At 40.1% G+C, this 20258-nt stretch overlaps 1 protein-coding gene across 1 annotated transcript; it reads right to left on the bottom strand.

Annotated features, from left to right (window-relative positions):
* Positions 1-4333: 4333 nt before the first annotated feature.
* nt5dc2 (5'-nucleotidase domain containing 2) lies at positions 4334-19434 on the bottom strand. The gene is made up of 14 exons (XM_080031409.1): positions 18939-19434; positions 12062-12246; positions 11882-11956; positions 11720-11775; positions 11438-11531; positions 10500-10628; positions 8758-8818; positions 8521-8623; positions 8100-8201; positions 7839-7920; positions 7560-7646; positions 6125-6265; positions 5577-5641; positions 4334-4895 (listed from the first exon to the last, which is right to left on the bottom strand). Exons 1-14 carry the CDS (start codon positions 19330-19332, stop codon positions 4634-4636), a joined length of 1836 nt encoding a protein of 611 aa, XP_079887535.1. The 5' UTR covers positions 19333-19434; the 3' UTR covers positions 4334-4633.
* Positions 19435-20258: the final 824 nt, after the last annotated feature.

Raw genomic sequence — 20258 nt, forward strand, 5'->3', positions numbered from 1 at the left:
CCAAATTTGGGATAAAAACAACACATAATAAATAATGATCAGAATCACTGCCATCCAATTACTTAAACCATTTTATCCCCCATGTTCCCATCAGTCAGGTTTCCCCAGCTTGACATTGACACAATATTACGCCTTTTGTTTGATGCAGCCGGGTCACACTCTCATCTCTTAATTATAGCATAGGCTTGATGTATACAATAGATCTCCAACAGGGCTGTAATTTGCAAAACAAGGTTTCAACAACATATTAAACATTCAACTATAGCATGCCAGGCCAGGAGCGCAGGGGAAAGTAAATTGCACTGCTAAAGAGAGCATCCTCACAGTCTCGCATGATATTTTAATAGAGTGCCAAAGGGGCATCCTACATTTATGGAGATTGAAAGAGCGGAGTGTCTCAGGAGCAGCCTGGCCTCACGTAAACCAGCATATAATAAATAATCCATCTAAAAAAAGCTGGCAAAGCTGGAGTGGAAAGGGACCGGGTTGTGAAGCTTTGAGGCTCCTCATGGTTGCTTTGATATACAATAGACTTGAGTATGGAAACTGCAGGGATCTCCGTACCTTTAAAGGCTATTGAGGTGGAAAAAAAACAACAACGATAAAGGATAATAAGAATACAAAAGGTGGAAGAAACAGAAGGCAATAGAGTACTGTAAGGCTGTATAGGGACACGTTGCTCATACAATACAGGCCCATGTATTTGAATGGGTTGTCGTGAACCTGCCCATGAATATTCAATTAAACTCAACTAAAAAGGTCACATGCTACAAAAATGCAACCAGTAATGTGACATTAAAAAGAGATATGATCTTGTCTAAGCCCCAACCCTAGAGTTGCACTGTGGGTAACGTTGACACCAGGTTTTTGACAAGGAAATTGAATGCATACATCATGTCAGGCGTCATCAGCTGCATCAATTTTTTACCTTTAAAACAATACAAATAAATGTCCATTGAGAGTTCGACAGTGTTGGGAGTGTGATGCTAAATCACTGGAGCACCGTTTTACATTTTTAACCTGCCCATGTAAAATTCATACAGGGCATCTCATAGTACAATCACTGCCATTGAGGTAAATCAGTTATCCTTATGATGAGTGGAACACATTATCAAGTTAAAAACACCCTGAAGACAAATAGCGATAAAAACATTGGCTGATAATGGTGATTTAACCTGATCTATTATACAGACTAACTGCTTGTCGTGTGGCATCACACAGCAGTGAATTCAAACCGCAGCACTCCAGGACACTGGTAGGGGCCAATTAGTTGCTGCCCTGAGGCCTCTCGCCTCTACGCATCCTCAAAGACTCTGTGTGTTACAGCCAAAAATAAGATTTACATTTGCACCAAGCCGAGCCCGTCTGCTTTTCCTTGGTTGTTAGTCCAAAATGAATAGAGACCTCGTGAATTAACAAAGATGTTGTGGTTTTGTAATGCTTTTGCACAAGAACACAGATGACAACATAATAAAAACAAACCGTGTATGTACGTCTATGTGTTTCTCTGCGGGGCTCGTATTGTTTTAGTTTCAAAGCAGATGAAGGAATATCATTGGGCCCACACCGAGCACAGATCCCAGCGTTGCTCAACTGTAAAAGTCAGAGTTCCGTTACATTCAATAATAGAAGAGGCTGCTGCGTGGAGGGACAGGCTGACAGAGCACACACGCACACACACACGCACACACACACACACGAGTGCACAGCCTCTCCCACTGCTAGCCCAGTGACAGGCACACAGGCACTCAACTGGAAAGACATGGAGAAAAGGGAGGGTCGCACATGGAAAGGAATGGAGTGATTTAGAGGTGGTGAAATGGAGGAGTGAGGATGGGGTATAGGGAAAAGCGGAGGGATGGAAAGATAACAAGAAGAGGTTGAAGAGATAGAACTGCAAAAGTAGACAGAAAAAATCCAATATGGGGCCGGTAAAGGGGACAGGTTTGCAAGGATTTGTTGGGAAAAGGAGGGACTGATTTGAGAAAATCTGTGGGATCATTTCATTTAAAGGTGGAGTCTGCTATGGAGAATGCTTTTTGTCAAAATCAGTGAATATCTCCTCATGATCCTCTATTTATCTGTACTGTGTGTATGCTTAAAAGAAAAGCCGGTGTTAATACACAGCCTAGGCTCTGTAAACTGGTAACAAGCGTTCTTGAGAATTGCTGTCTCCGCCTTTAAGGGAATGTCCTTAACAAACATCTCTATCAACTAAAGCTGTATAAGAGCACACAGTGCAACCAGAATGTGTTAAATTGATTAATTTAGTCTCTCTTGTTTCTCAGTAAAGTAATGCTGTAGGCTCCTGGCTCAATAAAATACATTAACACATTAAATGAGGTCAGCAGAGATGGAAAAAAAAGGTTTTCCCCAGCAGCTTCTGTTACTCAGGTGTGGGCTTATTCACCATGATGATATTTCCTGAAACACCAGTCAGCCCTGCAAACACACAGATGCACTACCGGAGATCACATGAAGCATTCAATAAACAAACATCACAGGAAAAAAAAACACCTCTACTTGCATATAATACTAAATTCAGTGCTGTGTAAAATAAATTCATAGAATTCCATATGGTCTAAGACCAGGATCGGAAACTGAATCATGTATACTGCTGGTATATCAGAAAAAATAATCTAAAACTTAAATCGAACTCCAAGAAATATACTGTAACTTCAAAAAATAGACACAAATGAACCGATACCTTCTCGCTTTCTGACCTCAGAACAAAATGCACCAAATCTCTCAAACAGCTAGTAAATGAGATGCATCCCATTTATACTGTTTACTGGAAGAAAACTGGTATGAGATCATCTCTTAAAGCTCCACATCTTCACTTTTCCTCACAGAGTTTAATTTCACATAACCTAAAATAGTGTGTTTTTCATGCTAATGTAATAGGGAATCGGGATAGCTGTTCCAGTGAAGTAGCTTGTATCCCATTTTTCCAGTCCAAGACAGAACAAAACATCAAATGACTTGAGACTTTTGTGAAATGTAACGCCCGACGCAATAAGCAACATTGTAATAAAATATTCGGTCCTGGAGGATGGAACATCTCACACTAAGGGCTTTGCAGAGGAAACAGGAAATCCCCAGTAGAAAAAAAACTGAGAGGAAATGTCATTCTGTCATCAAATGTCACAGAAATCAATAAACTTTAAGCATGAATGGTGAGTTGCAATCAATCTCTGAATGAGGTGAGGCTGTTATATGGAAAGTGACATTAGGAAATAAAAATGCCAACATGCAATTAAAACAAACTCTTGAAAAGGGGTTCTTACCATAAAAATGTCTAGAATCCAATAACTAGGCCTACAATAAGACTAATTGTATATAGGCTATTGTATTTCTTCTTTTTTATATTTATCAAAATTCAAAGACTTTTATTTTATTATAATTTTATAAGGCTACTTTAATGTCTTATTTGATGAATATTTAAAACTTGGACGCTGCATTTTTTTTAAAAGGTATAAAAAAACTGATGGAAAACACAAGAGCGATATAATTTTACTTCTTCGTCTTAAATGAACCATAGGCTATAGTTTTCTAGCTAGATTTTTAAAGGCGTCTAAATGGCGTCTGAATTGTAAACAAAGTGTTGATCTCATAGTTTGCTAATGAGCTGGTAGGAATTAAAAGGGAGTCAACCGTTTTTGCTGCCACGCAACAATGATTTCGGTGACTTCATGCGTGTATCAATAATAGACCGAATGAGCAATAGCCTACAGCGCGCGCTTTGGTAAACACAAACGTCCGTGTAGCCAAATTGCCCGTAAAATAGCGCTGAGTGAGTTATAGGCGCAACAATAATTCCTGCACGGGACAGTGCCACAAAACTTGACCAAGATCAATACACACGCACTTCCTGCTATTTCAATTTAACTGCCACTATTCTACACGCGCCACAGAGCGCTTAATAAGAACCATTCAGAGCGAGGTTGTAAGTTGCAGAGAGTACAGTACCTTTGCAGATCTCTTCGAGCGGGCGGTTGGAAGTGAATGAATCTGTGATGCTGAGCGATACAGTGGAGATGAATGGATGCAGCGCTGCCTAGCAACCAAACGACCTATCACATAAATGGCAGGCAATTAGATGCTCTACATATCTGCAACTCACAATCATAGACTGTAGCCTATATTGAATAACTCACAATTAGTTTTTTTTTAAATTAACCACAGGTTAGTACTTATTCTGTTCATATATCCATAATCTTAACTTGAATTTTTATTACATGAAAATATGATGAGCACCGTGTAAGACAATTAATAAGAGATCAACACAATTTGTTCAGTTTAAACAGATTTATTAGTTGTAATTGTGCAGCGATAGCTCAATAATGTTCAACATTTCCATAATACTTAAGTTCAGGCAGCAACCACCAGTGTCCCCACCCCCCAGTATGTGTAATTGAACTGATAGCTAACGTACAGCACCGTCTTGTGAATTCATTGCCGGAAGTGGGTCACTGTGGAGAGAACAGTAATGCGTTGCTCCATGAAGGGGAATTGTGCGGGCTCCTTCATGGGATTAAAACTCTGCTACATGAATACAAATACTCAACTGGCAATCTCAAGTGTTTGCCAGGCCTAAATTATTATCAACAGTCAGTAGGTGAGAGCACAGCCCTCATCGTATGATAGACATCTCCTCCAGGAAAGGTGTCTTCAAGCAGCCCGTGCAGAGCTGGTCCATCCACAGAGGAGCCTCGTGCTGCAGCGGGGTGCGGCGCGGGTAGAATGTGTAGGAGGCGTCGTAGTTCAACAGACAGCTGAGGGACGCCATGTAGATGTCTGAGAAACGGTTCAGCCGTCTAGAGAAGTAGCTGGGATTGTGAGACGTTCTGAAGATGCTGCCGAACTGAGGGTTGAACAGGTTCTTTGTCATCACCCTGCGGGATAAAGGTAACCCTTTATGTAAGTTAAAGTGCTGCTTATGGATGGAAAGTAGATCTATGGGTGTGCAAGTGTTCACGAGTAAGTGCAACCAGTTTGTAAACCATAAATGTTTTGAAAAAAAAACATACTGATTTTGATAAATGCTAGTTTGCAGAATTTGTCTGCCCTGCTCTCTGTGTGTGTGTGTGTGTGCGTGCGTGCGTGCGTGCATGCATGCGTGCAGTGGACACACACACACACACCCACACAAAGTAGCAATACTACAAGGTCAAGTGAAAGTCTTTCACTCACAATTGATTGACATGTCCTTGAAGTGTTAAGTACTGTTATTATTTAATTTTAATAAATTATTATTACTGATGCATTAACAAGGTGGTTATAACTTTAAGTAATTTGTATATAGTCGGGTAGTTTAATTTACTATTTAATAGCATCAGGTTTTACATGCTTATATGTTCTTAAAACCTAATCAACAAAATACATATTAATTGTAGCTGTTTATTAAATATAGTGGAGTTGAAGTACAAAATACCGTAAAACTAAAATAACAAGCACCACAGAACTGTGCTTCAGTCCTAAATGTACCATGGTATGTGTGAGATAAAAAGCAGGGTCACTGGCTTCACTGGGAGTTGCATGAGATTGATGGAAAGGATTACGATAGTGGCACTCACCTGAGTTCTTCTCTCTCCTTCTGCCACTCCTGAAAAACCTGCTGGGACTCTTGGTCATGATGTGTCTGGGATAACAAAGAAGTAAACACTATGAACAAATCAGGGTCTACTCTTATAAAAACAAAACAAAAAAATACAATAACAACAGCAACAACAACAACAAACTCACTTAGATAGAAAACAATTTATGTATTCATAAATTAGCCAATGGTGATCAAATCTCCAGTTAAAAGGTGAGAACACATACAGCTTCTAAGATTTGGTCTGAACCAGAGTGATACATGGACTCGTGTAGTGTGGCAACTTGACTTTTGTCAACATGTCATCACAGTGGTTGAAGAGCCAATGAAGAATCACTGGAAATGAGTGTAAGTGCACATTGTGGTTTGCTGTCAGTTTATTTCGCGATCTCTTTTATGCCAGAACACATTTAGTTTGGAGAAGTTAGATCTACACATTCACAGTGGGTTAATGTTGCTTTGTGGTCAACCCCTACATATAAAGTAAAATGATTAAAGCTTGATTAAATCCATGGATGAACGTCTCACCTGCATGCGCTCCATCAGGCCTGTTAGCGCCTGTAGCCAGGTGAGATTGAGAGCGTAGCGCTCTGTGCTCACCACTTTGGTTTCGTGCTCCAGCTCAGGTACTATGGCTGCTGTGCGCCAGCCATGTCGCAACATCAGGTCCTACCACAAGGGAAAATTGCTTTGATCAAATTCCAGCATGTATAATGATGATGAGTGGTAGCCTCGAGCAGTTAAAGCTACTCAGCAGAAACATGTTTCAACACCAGGTGTATTTAGTTCCACCCACGCTGGATCTTTTCATTCTATCAGTGAATCAGTGGCCTTCTATCGGTGAATGAGGTGAACCTTGGGCCAAAATACATTTTCTAATCTGATCAAAGAATAAAATAAACCCATTAGACCACTTAGATCTTTGGGAAGCAGTCCAGTGTTGGGAGCCTTGAATCAAAAGCAAATGGTTTTGGAATCTATTTAGGTACTTTATTAATTATTAACTCTGTTCTCCTGTGCTTTTGAACAATTGATCTCTCTACTGCACTTGTATCCCCTTTAATGAATTGTATTGAATAATATCTTCCTACTGGACTGTCTGTCACTATATTTAATCTGTTATTTGTATTTGATCTACTAAAAAAATATATATATTTGTGCCTGTTTTTGAAAGAGGCAGCACAAATATAGTAGGCTTGCCTTCCTAACTTACTTGTGTGTCTAATCACCAAGTACTTGGGCGGCAGTGGCGAAGTGGGTAGGAAAATTGCCTCTGGAGTGCAGGGTCGGAGGTTCGATTCCCCGCCTACCCGCCACATGTCGAAGTGTCCCTGGGCAAGACACTGAACCCCAAATTGCTCCCGATGGTTCAGAAAGCGCCTTGCATGGCAGCTACTGCCATCGGTGTATGAGTGTGTGTATGAATGGGTGAATGTGGTAAGATATGTAAAGCGCTTTGGGGCTGAGAAAATCGGCTAGAAAAGCGCTATATAAGTCAAGTCCATTTACCATTTACCATTTACTTAAAAATAGTACCAACAAATATGTGTTTTCTGTCCATGTAGTTGATACTTTCTACAAAGTATTTATTTAACCATATCAGGCAGTGTGTACTACCATCTGGTGTTTGAAATGTGAACTGTGCAACCGCCTCAGGCCCCACCCAAATGCCACATTGTACATTTTCAGAATTGTGCAATACCAGGAGACAGTTTGCATCTGGCCGTGTGAATCTCTTTGTGTTTGACATGCCCTAAAGTTAAGGGCACTTTTCTGTTGGTTCAGTTTGTAACTATTAAATATATCAAGTCAATGTCATATGCATTTAGCAATTCTCAAAAGGGCCATACTAGTAATATTCCAAAACCAAAGACAAATGAATGTGCATAGTCATAAAAAAAACAGTTAGTCATAGTATTAACTCATCAGTGATTCATCAGCTCCACTGTGCTATGACACTCACAGCCAAGTCACTATACAGATGGTCTCCGAAGTAAAGAACCTTTGATCCTCTCCAGCCCGTCAGTCTGAGAAACTCAAACAGGTTTCCCTGCAACACATGGGAAAACCATAGACTCAACATTAATTGTTAGGATCACTGAGTTCATTGAGAGACACAGGATGCAACAAGTAGAAATGTGCAACACGTACAGCACGTAAGGACAGCCAATAAATATAGAGAGAAACAAGATGAGATTTAATATTTAGCTTTCAAGGAAGATAGACTTTAAGCAATACAGACCTGTTTGTAGATCTGGCCTTTCTCAAAACTCTTGATTTTTTCCCACCGTTGGTCTCCCTTACTGTCCAACCGTCTGAAAGGTCTGGGAGAATAACACATTTTAAAGGACATTACTGAGAACCCCCTTCCTAAACAAGTAACTAATTGGAACACATCAAGCCAATGTAATTGTTTAGCCCTTCTGACTTATGTATCGTGCAAAGTTTATGAATTGGTTGATTAATACCCCATTCAGCAATTTATTCCAAAACATGTACTCACTTGATACAGTCGGTGAAGAAGTGGGGTTTGTCCGCCTGAACAATAACAACGTCAAATAAGTCTCTCCAGTTTTGCCCTATCATGTGTGTCATTCCTTTATCCCTGTATAGAAGAAAGGAAAAAAAAACACAACATTGAAATAATACATTGCAGGGGCGCCCTTAGCTCAGTTGGTAGGGCGTCCCCCCCCAGGGCCGGGCCCAGCAGCAGACCCGGGTTCGATTCCCGCCCGCGGTCGTTCTCTGCATGTAACTCCCCTCTTTGCCCCATTTCACCTCTGTCTCTCTGCACTATCAATAAAGCATAAAAAAAAATTCCCAAAAAATATCTTAAAAAAAAATAATAATAATAGATTGCAACAGAGCCGTCCGCCCTCATTTTGAGTCAGGAAAAACGTAGGCCAAGGAAAGCCAGAACTTACACAAAGCTGAATGGACTGTTGGTGATGAGGAAAATCTTCTTTCCTTGACTGACCAGTCGATGCAAAACTGCATCTGTTTCTTCTCCTCTTAGAAAGAACTTTGCTGTGAAGAAAATGGAGGTCAGCTCAGTACACTAGCTCAGTAGCACAAAGTGTACAAACTTTTAATTGTTAATTATTTTTGCACGTGCAATGATGTGCTGGCTTAAGACAAATATAGGAAATAGAAATTCTTACGGAGATCTTCCATGATCCACTTGTACATGTAGCCTTTGAGGTGAACCATGCCAATTGCTTCCTGAAGACAAAATAAGTGTGACTTGGAGAAAAGAATTCTTCACAACAGATCATCTGTATAAATAAAAAAAATCCTGCTACTTTTAAGGATCAAGCAGAAGTATTTTCTGCTGAGAGACAGTTGCAACATATGTAAAGTTTTCTTTAATTACAGTAACATAGCAGCCAGCCCTGTAATCTGTAACTGGAAACCCCTAGCCCCTCAGGACCAAGCGGAAACAAAGTATTTAGTGTTCTTTGATCTTCCCAGGAGAGTCGGTTGCAAACTTTTTTGCTAAGCTCAGCAGATTCCAGAGCCTCGAGCTGGAGAATCACAGCATGTTAAAGCAGTCACTAGGTCAGTATGCCATTAAGCAGCTGTTACAGTGTGTTAACGTTCAAGAATGCATATTTGCAGACCCATGGGGGAGCGGAGCTCCACCTGAAATACGATACCTTCTCCACCGGTAATATGCTACCTTCTTGTTCGTTTTGTTTTACTGGGGGCCAAGTGGCCAGGGGCCTATTTCAGGTAGCTGGTTTTGAGGCAACCCAGAGTTTGTGCTCTCTGAGTTAGTGGAAACTCTCGGTTTTCCGTTTCAAGAAGCAGGTTCAGCGCAACCGAGAGTCAGTTACTGCGGCAACATACGCCGTGGGTCTAACCTGCTGGATAGGTGATTTGACGTACTCTGAGTTTGTTTTCACTTTACGCTGCAGCTCCGACTGAAGAAAGAGTGTCACTGCCACAACGCGACCCTGTAAAGTTTAAAGCAAAATCACTCCATAGAAATCTCCATCGGGGATGTTTTTATAATTTCCTGATGATTTTACGTTTGATCGATCATTTATCTGATCAGTAGCATATAGTTCTCAGTCCTCGTGCCTTTCATATGCGGCCCACCTTACACATCGTGAACATGCTCTACATTCAGATTAATAAACCTATTGTATTGTATGTATTTCATTATTTATTTATTTATTAACAGGAGTTTTTTTTAAGTCTGTGCCACTGAACAAAGGCTATTTATGTCTGGTTGAAATGTAATTCTGCGGCTGCACAGGATCGTTACTGTTCAATTGCGTTATCACAAAGTCACAGACGAGCCGCGTTAAATAGCCTAATATGAATATAGAAAGTATATAATAATTAAAACTGTGATCACTAGAGGACAAGGGATGTGGTAATAAATCAATCAGGATCTACAGTGGAAACTGTCACCTTATGTGTCAGACGTTAATGTCTTTCACTCCCCACTTTTTAAAATGATTTGTTTATTTTAATGTGGTGGCACTTTTTGTGTTTTATTTATAAGAGTTTATATTTGTATGTGATTGACCTACTTGTGATTTCTGAATTAAAGAGACGGATTTCAGAAGATGTACACAAAGCTTTGTTGCTTCATTCATCTTCTACCTCAACATCTACTTTTTACCACCGTCCTGGCCACTTGGGACCCTTAACAAACTGACTTATTTTACTGTCTACTAGCACCATAGCCGGTGGAAACTGTGTCTTGTTATTATTCACTAGGCTCGCTAGGTGATCGCTGCCAGTAAAACAAAACGAAGAAGAAGGTATCGTATTTCCCGTGGAGCTCTGCTCCCCCATGGGTCCGCAAATAGGTGCCTCTCTTGACATTTTTGACATTGACACTGTGAGAGTCAGGGAGGGAGGAGGGGGAGGGTGGAGGGGGGTTACTCACCGATACGTCCTTGAAGAGGTGAACCGGATCATATTCAATGTTGTTGGTGATGAAAAAATCATTGGCCACAGCCAAGAGGTTCATCTCGGGGATGGAGAAGACGTCCATGAACTGCTTCACCTTTGGTCCCTGTGATGGAAAATGCATATTAATGCTTGAGACGCAGTAAATGTTTGTGAACATTATTTGACTCTTTTGAATGGCCTCTTATCACATTTGTAACCATTTTCACAGCAACCATTTCCAACCAACGAGGCTACCCTGAAAACACAGCCAAGTCCTCAAATGAGATTAAGGCTGCTGCACCAAAAAAACTATTTTAAATGAGAATGTTTCAAGGAGGATTAGGAAGATGGAAGGGGCATACTTCCTGCCACAGGAAAGCACTTCAAATGGACCGAAAACTATTTGAGCTTGATTCAAAACATCAGAGTCCCAATTAGCCAACCAGCAGATTAGCAATAGATGACTATCCGATTTAACAGAGACTTCTTATTTTTCATGACTGATTCAGTGGAACGTATACACAATGTCATAACTAAAATCAAATTATTTTGTCCACCGGATAAAGAGTTCCTGTAGTCAGCTTTTTAGGGGCTGGATGGCTGCCTTGCCTTCCAGCTGATTTGTGACGACAATGGAACAAGCCAGATTACAAAATTCAGCAAGTGAGCGAGGCCTTTTACGCAACACTAATGATACACATAACATTTGACATAACCGAGGACAGTCACAGATTTAATCCTGAACTACATTCCTGTCTTGACGAGTTGAAGGGTGAGATTAAAACAGATGTGCCCAGCCCGCAGAGTTCCCATCTGTGCCAAACCAAACCTGTGTGGCACTAATATCTGAACACAAATATACTATTGTATATTCATATTACTGTACACTTCTGTAATGACACTTTCTGTACTGTTAAAAATCCTTCTCCTCACCTTTCCATAGAAGCCACTGTCCAGCTGCAGGGGGACATGGAAAGTCCCCCCGTAGAGTTCAAGGACCTCCTCGTCTGGAATCGGGCTCAGTCCCCTGGGAACATCAAACATAAATATATGCAGCTAAGAATAGAATAGAATACACTTTTATTGAGATTGCACAGGAAGTACAACAAAATTTGCCGCGCAATCAATAAATACATAAACAAGCATTTAAAAGCAGCATGAAAGCAGTGAACAAAAACTGTTTTTGTCTGAGTGAGGTCAGAATCAACCTCTTACCGATAAACCGTTCCTGGCTGGATGTAATGGAAGGCATCTATCTTCATCAGAAGACCCTGTAGGCCAGGATAAAAATAGTCCCAGTCATAATAATAATCTATACAGGGAAATGTAAACAGCTCTCTTTATGAATGAAGGAAACCATTCTTATTATTTATTTACCTTCTGGATGTCATAGTGAAGACCCCGAACTGCAAAGTTGGGAATGTAGTCAAATTTTCGTATTTCTTCAGGGTACTGTCAAGAAAGAGAAGAAAATATGATTAATTACTTTTAAAAGACGCTGGATAAATATGCTGATAATATTGCTGATAAACATGATGTGATCTCTGTAAAACACACCTTAAAGTGCTCGACTAGGAAGTCTCTTGCTTTGTTGTAGATCATTGCGTTGAGTGTGTTGGAGTACATAGCGAGCGTGTAGTCGTAGTCAAAGCCGTAGATGTCCACCTTGGACAGGCTGACCTCGTTGTTGGCGTAGACGGTGGAGGAGTTGAGGAGGTGACACGCACCCGGTGGGATCAGCTCTGTGGGCAGATGGGGAAACCATATTCAACATTCAAACAGATCAAACCAGGCAGACGCTGTTTTCATTTGGGGGAGGGCGTGTTTAGACCTATTCATAATGTCCGTCTTGAATTTGAATGCATAAAATAGAATCAGTAATAGTGTATGTTATTGTGAAAGCTGCTGATCGTACACTTCTGCAGAGAGAAGAGAAAATTCTACTGCTGTTTTCAATCCGGTGAATCTGGCCGGATCAACTGAGGTTGCGTAAGTATGCTTTGCTTCAAGATCTGACTCATCACTTAACAAAGTCAATCCAAACTGAACGTTTTCTACAGCACACATAATACACGCATATTGCATTCAAGTCATTGCTGAACAGGATCACAACATTAAATTAAATACGTTTTTTTTTCTCCAGTTTTGCTGGTCTCTGTTATGATACAACACAAGAATCACCCAGCCAACACATGGGCACGGATTATACAAATCATTTGCAATCTGTCCCAGAGACAGTCACTAATGATCTGGCTGGAATATGTCCACCACAGGACTGCGTTTGCTATCAGTCTATGGGAAAGTGGGCCATGACCTTCTGTCCTGGGACAGTTTAAAGAGGGCTGCAGCTGGGCAGCAGCAGACAGACCCAGGGCTAGATTCAACAGTGAACTTGCTTCTGGAAATGCCTCTCTCGCTGCATGCTGAGTCACATTTCAAATAGACTGGATCTGTTGAATTACTAGACAACCTGGGAGTGCACGGCCAGCTTTAATTAAAATGCATACAGTTTGAAATGCATACTTTGATTTAAATACTAAGACAAGAACTTTATTTATTTATTATTATTCTTTCGGACAATTCCACACAATACACAATTTTCTCTTTCACTTTCAACTTTATGAATATTACAGAGATGTGTGCATTGGTTATGCAGTAAAAAAAAGTGGTGGTCTCTAAGTACATTTACAAATATAGTCACCCTTTTAAAATAATGGCCTAAGTCATATTTTCAAGTTGTTCAGAAAACAGAAAAAACTGAACCATATATAGAGTATATGATATTTGAATAATTTCAAACAAAAAGGTTATGACAATAGATGACTATTGATATACAAATAATGATGTCAGTCAATTGTGTAACATGAGAGGATAAAATGACTTAGGCCAATTTATGAACATGCCTTTGCGATTTACGCAATTTTGAACCTGACCTGGGCCAAATTAATTCTGGGATAAGTGAAGCAAAACAGTGCATTGCTTTTTTCCCCCAACTACTGTAACATACCATGAGGAAGGGTATGCCACAAATATTTGAATATGCTAGTGGAGCACACATAGACTCATGAGACAGAGGGAAGTTTGGCTGTGAATGGCACTTTAATTAAGTAAAGCAAACTCAAGCGTCACAACTGTAATAGGTTAACTCTTAGCTAAACCAAACAAATGGCAGATAAACTTTACTCTGTGATAATATGAAATGATTTTTCAACGTGCAAGATAAAGCACAACTTAACAGCTAAACAGAACGCTGAGGAGGCATGTGCATCTCCTCACTTCTCCCTCCAGCTTATCTGAGCTGGATTTTATTGTGAAACAATTTATCAAATGAACCTTCACCCTCAGTTATTTTGACTGATGCCTATTGATGAGGCAAGTTGTCGAAGAATGGATGACACTCGATCGGCATGACGTGTTTCATGGGCTCAAGGTCCTGGAACTTTCTCTCCTTGAGAGATCGGCTTTATGAAACGCGCACATTATGTAAGTGATCACTGTATGAATAAAGAGCGATTTAACACTTATATTAACATAAATAAACCGCTTACTTCACCTTTAATGCTTAATAAGCATTAATCAATGCTAAGTTAATGTTTTATAAGCATCATCTTAGCATTAAAAGTGGGGTAAGCGGGTGGTCTTTGTTCAAATTCCCTAGCCTAGGCTGTGTATTAACAAGATTTTTTTCAGTGCTCACACAGTATGGACCGGTAGCAGATTGGGAGGAGATATTCACTGATGTTGACAAAAAGTGATTTGTCAACAAACATTCTCAATAATCATTAACCACACCTTTTACTTAACTAAGATATTAAGCATGAACTAAGCATTAAGTGAATAAGCATGGTAATTAACCATAAACGTACTGTTAATGCTGATTAACCCCCTAACCCTAAACCTTATTGTACATTTTTACCATATTTGATTATAATTTCATATCAAATGTATTTTTTTACAAAGTAGTTTGAACTACTTCTTTGTAAGTAGCTTACAAGTGAAGCAAGCGGTTTATTTCGTTAAAAGTGCTGTAAGTTAATGGTTCTTTTAGCTAACTTCCTGTCAGTTACTGCAGTTAGCAGTCCCCTCGCTCGTCCCTACGTCACCACATTAATGCACTGCGGTCTTCAAGTAGCAAGTTAACTAGCATCATCTCAGATCCATAAGTGTGATAAAACATGATAAAAACCATCAAAACCGACATTGGGAAGGATTTTTACCTGCTCCACCATTGTAGGCGCATACACATTCACCCATCTGTTGCTCTGGCGTGCACCGGCAGTGAGACCATGGAGTGTATAATATATAGCCTAGGTGAGACGAGTGTCAGTTTGAAGCGTTATCTTTTCTGAATGGATACAAATTTCGGGATACAACAGTAAATGTATATGCCGATTACATGCAAAGCAGCTGACATAGATCGGCTTTCTGAAACGCGCACAATATGTAGGTGATCACTGTATGAATAAAGAGCGATTTTACACCTATACTAATAAGTTAACCGATCACTTCTTAATACAGTGATCACTTGAGCTATATAATGTGCGCGTTTCATAAAGCCGATCTCTCGGTCAGCTGCTCTGCATGTAATCGGCTATTAAACTTATTGGAGGATCCCGAAATTTTTATTCAATCACAAGAGAGACCGATACAAAGCAAGACCCGTCTCACTCATGGTCTCACTGCCGGTAAACGCCAGAGCAGTGAATGTTTATGCGCCTGCAATGGCGGAGCAGGTAAAAATCCCTACCAATCTGTTTTGATAGTTTTTATCATGTTTTATCACACTTATGGATCTGAGATGATGCTAGATAACGTGCTGCTTGAAGACCGCAGTGCATTAATGTGGTGACGTAGGGACGAGCGAGGGCCCGAGGGAGCCGTGATCATCTGTTTTTAGACTGACTCCTGCTTTCGGGGCGTTGGGCTCACGATCCGACCAGCTGTTTGAGACTGAGATGAAAAGGAAAGTGAAACTTATGGTGGAGCAGTTAAATAGTTAAATGAATAAATATTATAACCAAACACAATAATGTGTTGTGTTATCTGCTTTAGTAGCCTACAGTAGGCTAGCACATGTCGACCCCACTCGGTTTTCGTTTATTGATTTTTCCTAAATGGTATGATTTAGCCTACTTACCAGCTACACGTGTACACGTGCAAACCCCTACTAACCAATGTTATCACTTGCTGATAAACTGTTTTTAGTAAGCTGACAACATCGCTATGTAGCACAATGGACCTATACATCAGGTCGGCAATACGTCATCTGGACGGAACTCTCGTGACCACGCCCCCTTTGGGGGGAAAACAATACACAGCGCTCCATTCACTTTGTATTGAATGACACCCGTATTCGGCAAACAAACTTAATAAAAACGTAATACGACATGCCTTTCACAAATACACGTTACTTTCTTTAAAGCCACGGCTCTTGTCTGTCTATACGGGCTGTTTTGGTGAAAAAGTATTGAGTAATTTTCAATATCGAGACAAAACTCTTAAAGGCCTACTTCACCGGTGGGAATATGAAGGTGTATTGAATTCTGAGATCCTATGTAGTATAAATGTGCAAAAAAAATCGGTTCATCCTAGCCTGAGAAAAGGCAGAAAGAGTGTTTTTTTTAACCCTATATTAATCTTACTGTGACATCACAGTAAGATAAATATAGGGTTAAAAAAAAAATTACTTTGTAAATATTACTGTGATGTCACAGTAGGAGAAATCACAGTAATATTTACAAAGTAAGGTTTTTTTTTTAACCCTATATTTATCTTACTGTGATGTCACAGTAAGATTAATAGCCTATAGGGTTAAAAAAACGCTCTTTCTGCCTTTTCTCAGGCTAGGATGAACCAATTTAAATTTTTTTTGCACAATTATACTACATAGGATCTCAGAATTCAATACACCTTCATATTCAAACCGGTGAAGTAGGCCTTTAACTAATGTATGCTGAATGCTAGGCTAACGTTAGCCTTCTGCTGTAGGCTAACCATAGGCTAACCCTCACGGACGGGAAAAAACACCTCAATATTGAAAATTACTCAATAATTTTTCACAAAAACAGCTCGTATGGACAGACAAGAGTCGCTTTAAAGAAAGTAACGTTTTCTTGTTAAATGGATGTTCGATTACGTTTTAATTAAGTTTGTTTGCAGAAGACAGGTCTTTTCAATACAAAGTGAATGGAACGGTTTTCAACGGTTTCCCCCACGATGGGTCCGACCCGGTCCGACCGGACAAAAACACCTCAATATTGAAAACTACTCAATTATTTTTCACAAAAACAGCTCATATAGACAAACAAGAGTCGTGGCAAAGAGGGCAACGAAAAGAAACTTCTCCAACACATAAATGGAAACCCTTGTAAACGAGGTTGAATCAAAGCAAAACATATTTTGTTGGCTCACTTAGTGCAGGCATTAAAACAAAAGAAAGCTTGCTGCATGGGAAAATGTGATATTTTCGAGCAAGTTGTAAGGCAACGGCATTGTTTGGGGTCCGCGATCTGACAACTTTACGTGCAGTCATTCATAAACTCTTTCAATAAATACGAGATGAAGATAAGTTCCTAACAACATTAGAGTGAATGAAATGAAATGAGTGATTGGCGAGTCTGGCTAGTCACCGCGGCTCGTCCAGCTCACAGCTGAGTGCTGTCAGATGAGACGCACAGAGAGCATCGGAGGGATCCTCCGCTTCAAAATATGTAAACGTGTGACACATTTAAGGAATAATCAATTAGAGCTTACATAAAAATAAGTGAGCCATATAACTATTTATTGCATTTAGGATGTTAGCTCATTTGGACGCTGTTTTGACCGTCTGTTTTCATTGATGTATTGGCGATTTTATATCTACTTCAGTTTCATTACTGAGTCGTGATCAGTGTTCTTAAAGAAACTTAGATTATAAAACAAGAGGTCCAAAACACAGATGATGATTAAACAAACAAATGTATGACTTTATATTACACTAGAAATGCACGGGTGGATTTGACGCGTGGCGATTATAGGTATAAAGAGAACGCTGGCGGTTCTAGTGTTAGTGCAGACGTTGAAACTCTTAAATGCTTTGCTTTGTGTTTGTAATATCGCTATTCTACCACTAGATTCTGTTCGTAAGCATGGTCAGAGTTGTGCTTACATTTACACACATTCATAAGTCTAAGTACATTTTGGTAAATTCCATACTTTGCGTGGCAATGTTCTTACGCCCTACTTACGCACAGATTTGTGCGTAAGTACGGTTGATAAATGAGGCCCCTGGAGCCCACTTAAGCCTCTTAGCGGCCTTTATTGGAGAGCTGTCGCTATAATTATAGTAAACCTTATCACTACCAGTATGGAACGAGTCTTGCACCATAGCAATAACGTCACTAGCTTAGTAGACTAGCTTAGTTCCGAAAACGGCCGCCATTTTGAAACGCTTATACATTTGCCTAAATTACTCCGTCTAGTGATTTAGGATTTAGGCTTAAAAAAATGGCCTAATTCACACTCTTGACCATAGACAGTATAGGACATAGGACATTGCTCTAAAGGGGTAGGATCACATGATCTGTTCAACTGAGGATGCCGAGAATTTTACCAGAGGTGGCCAGCATCACAAGGAGCTGATTTAGGCAAGAAAATCATTTTGGCAAAAAAGTGACTTAGGCCATTATTTTAAGAGGGTGACGATATTACACTTATAATCATAACTTTTAGGTGAAGTAGCCTACCTGCAACTTTCATCCTGCAGCTCCACTGTTAACACAGTAAATGTTCATGTCTACAAAGTAAATATTTTGATAACCGCACGTGCAAGATAACGCCAACTGACCCCATGTATTTAACTCCATGATGGTGTTATTAAAGTTTGACCACACCTCCAACTTTCGAATAAAATTTCCGTATTTTTCAGCTTTAACGCTACACAAAAACTGTAGGCTAGATATGGACACACACACACACACACACACACACACACACAAATAAAGATAACTGCTTATAACTTTATGATGCATATAGATGACATACAATTGTACTAGTGGTCTGCCCCACCACATCGTTTTTTTTCACTATAGCCTAGCTAAGAAGTAATTGCTAAATGTAAAACGCTATTGCTAATTATCTTCCTTAGCCCACGTTAGGGCTGTTTTTAACACCAAATATATGCGCAGCGGGTGAACTAAAATACGTTTTTCTTGAGTTATTGGCTTGACATTTAACTCAAAAAGACACACAGGTCATTAACATTCCTAATGCTTTTTGCAATGCATCTGTCACATTTATGCCTATAGGAAAAGAGGATAGACACACAACTACACAAACACACACAACCCTCGGGAATAAACAAATAAACGTCGTCAGAGAGCCCTGCTGCTGGCGTGGTAATGTACCGCTACTAAAGGGGACTGACTGATGACAGTGTGGGGGCTCTCTTGCTTACCGTGAACCAGTCGTTTCATGTCATTATAACGAGCCCACAAGAAGGACTTTTTATCCACTGGCGCAGCAGTGGAGGTGTACAACCGTCTTCGTCCCCCTGCCGCCCCGGGAGCACCCACGGGCTCCTTGGGCGGCTTCTTCTCCCCGGTGGTGCCTCTGCTTGAGGATGGCACGTCGCCACTGCTGCTGCTGCTAGGCGGCTTGTCTGAGTCCAAGCCTGGGCTACTGCAGCAACTTTGTTCTTGAGTTTTTCCTTGGCCCTGCTGCTCTTTCCCTCCAGAGCCCCTGCATGTGGAAGACAGTCTTTGCACTCTTGGGGAGCGTTGAATTGGAGGGGTCCTGCTTCCTCTAGTCCACAGTGTGCGAGTCAATGTGCCCACTGTCTTGAAATACATTTTGTTTTTTGTTTTACAACTCTATTCAAACACACGTCGGAAATATGCTGCATCTGTAAATTCCATGGACCTAAGACAGGTCAGTCAGTTCGCGCGTGCACGAAGACATGAAAACTGTAAACATCCCTCGAAGACACGCCCCGCGCAAACCACGCTCCTCCCTATACAGGGGCGGGGCGATGGGTCCCTGCAGCCAATCACAACCATGGACCTGACTATCTCTAAGAGTTTTTTCCATAGGCCCATGGTTTTTTCTATGGATCTATATTACAAGGGGTTTTTTAAGGTAAAAAATGCCTTCAGCACCATTTTTTTAAGGAGATTTATTTTTATTTATTCTTTCATCAACTGTGGTGAAATGGATAATCAGATCTGAATAATCAGAATCAGATCTGAGAAAATGTTTATTCTACACTTTGGTACACCTCTTTACTTATTTAATTGTCTGTTAGGCTACTTATTTTCTATATACATTTGTTTACTTACTTGTTTTCATATTTAACATGCACTTACTTTACTTGTTTTACTGTGCCTTTTACTCTGCACTGTTACTTTTGTTGCAATAACAATGTTAATATTCATGCAGTGGAGCAAGTAAAATAATATCTTATCTTATAAAAGAAGTGAAAGAATCTCCAAAAGATGCAGCAGCTCCACAATCTCCCAATTATTGTCTACCTGAGTTTTTTTTGTGGCTAAGGAGATTCTGAGCTCCATGTATAAAAATAATTCCTGTTTTCAGATTCAACAGACAGACTTTTTCAAACAATCTTTCTTTCAGTCTTAGATTACTATTGATATCTTGTGCATATGTGTTAGCACTGCAGCCACAACTGCCTTTCCCTAAATAAAGTTTATCAACCTATTAGTTAGTTCCATAACCTGAAAATCTTATGGTACACACAACTGCACCTTTAAATTAAATG

This window comes from Ammodytes marinus (assembly GCF_949987685.1).
Source record: "Ammodytes marinus genome assembly, chromosome: 7".
Taxonomy (NCBI): domain Eukaryota; kingdom Metazoa; phylum Chordata; class Actinopteri; order Uranoscopiformes; family Ammodytidae; genus Ammodytes; species Ammodytes marinus.

Bases quoted from the DNA above. Each gene is read 5' to 3' on its own strand.
- nt5dc2 (XM_080031409.1), bottom strand. From the start codon at position 19,332: ATGTATTTCAAGACAGTGGGCACATTGACTCGCACACTGTGGACTAGA. The intron at 7,921-8,099 runs GTGAGTACATGT...TTATTCTCCCAG, and splicing joins TTCTTCACCGACTGTATCAA to ACCTTTCAGACGGTTGGACA. The intron at 4,896-5,576 runs GTGAGTGCCACT...TTTATCCCGCAG, and splicing joins AAGGAGAGAGAAGAACTCAG to GGTGATGACAAAGAACCTGT.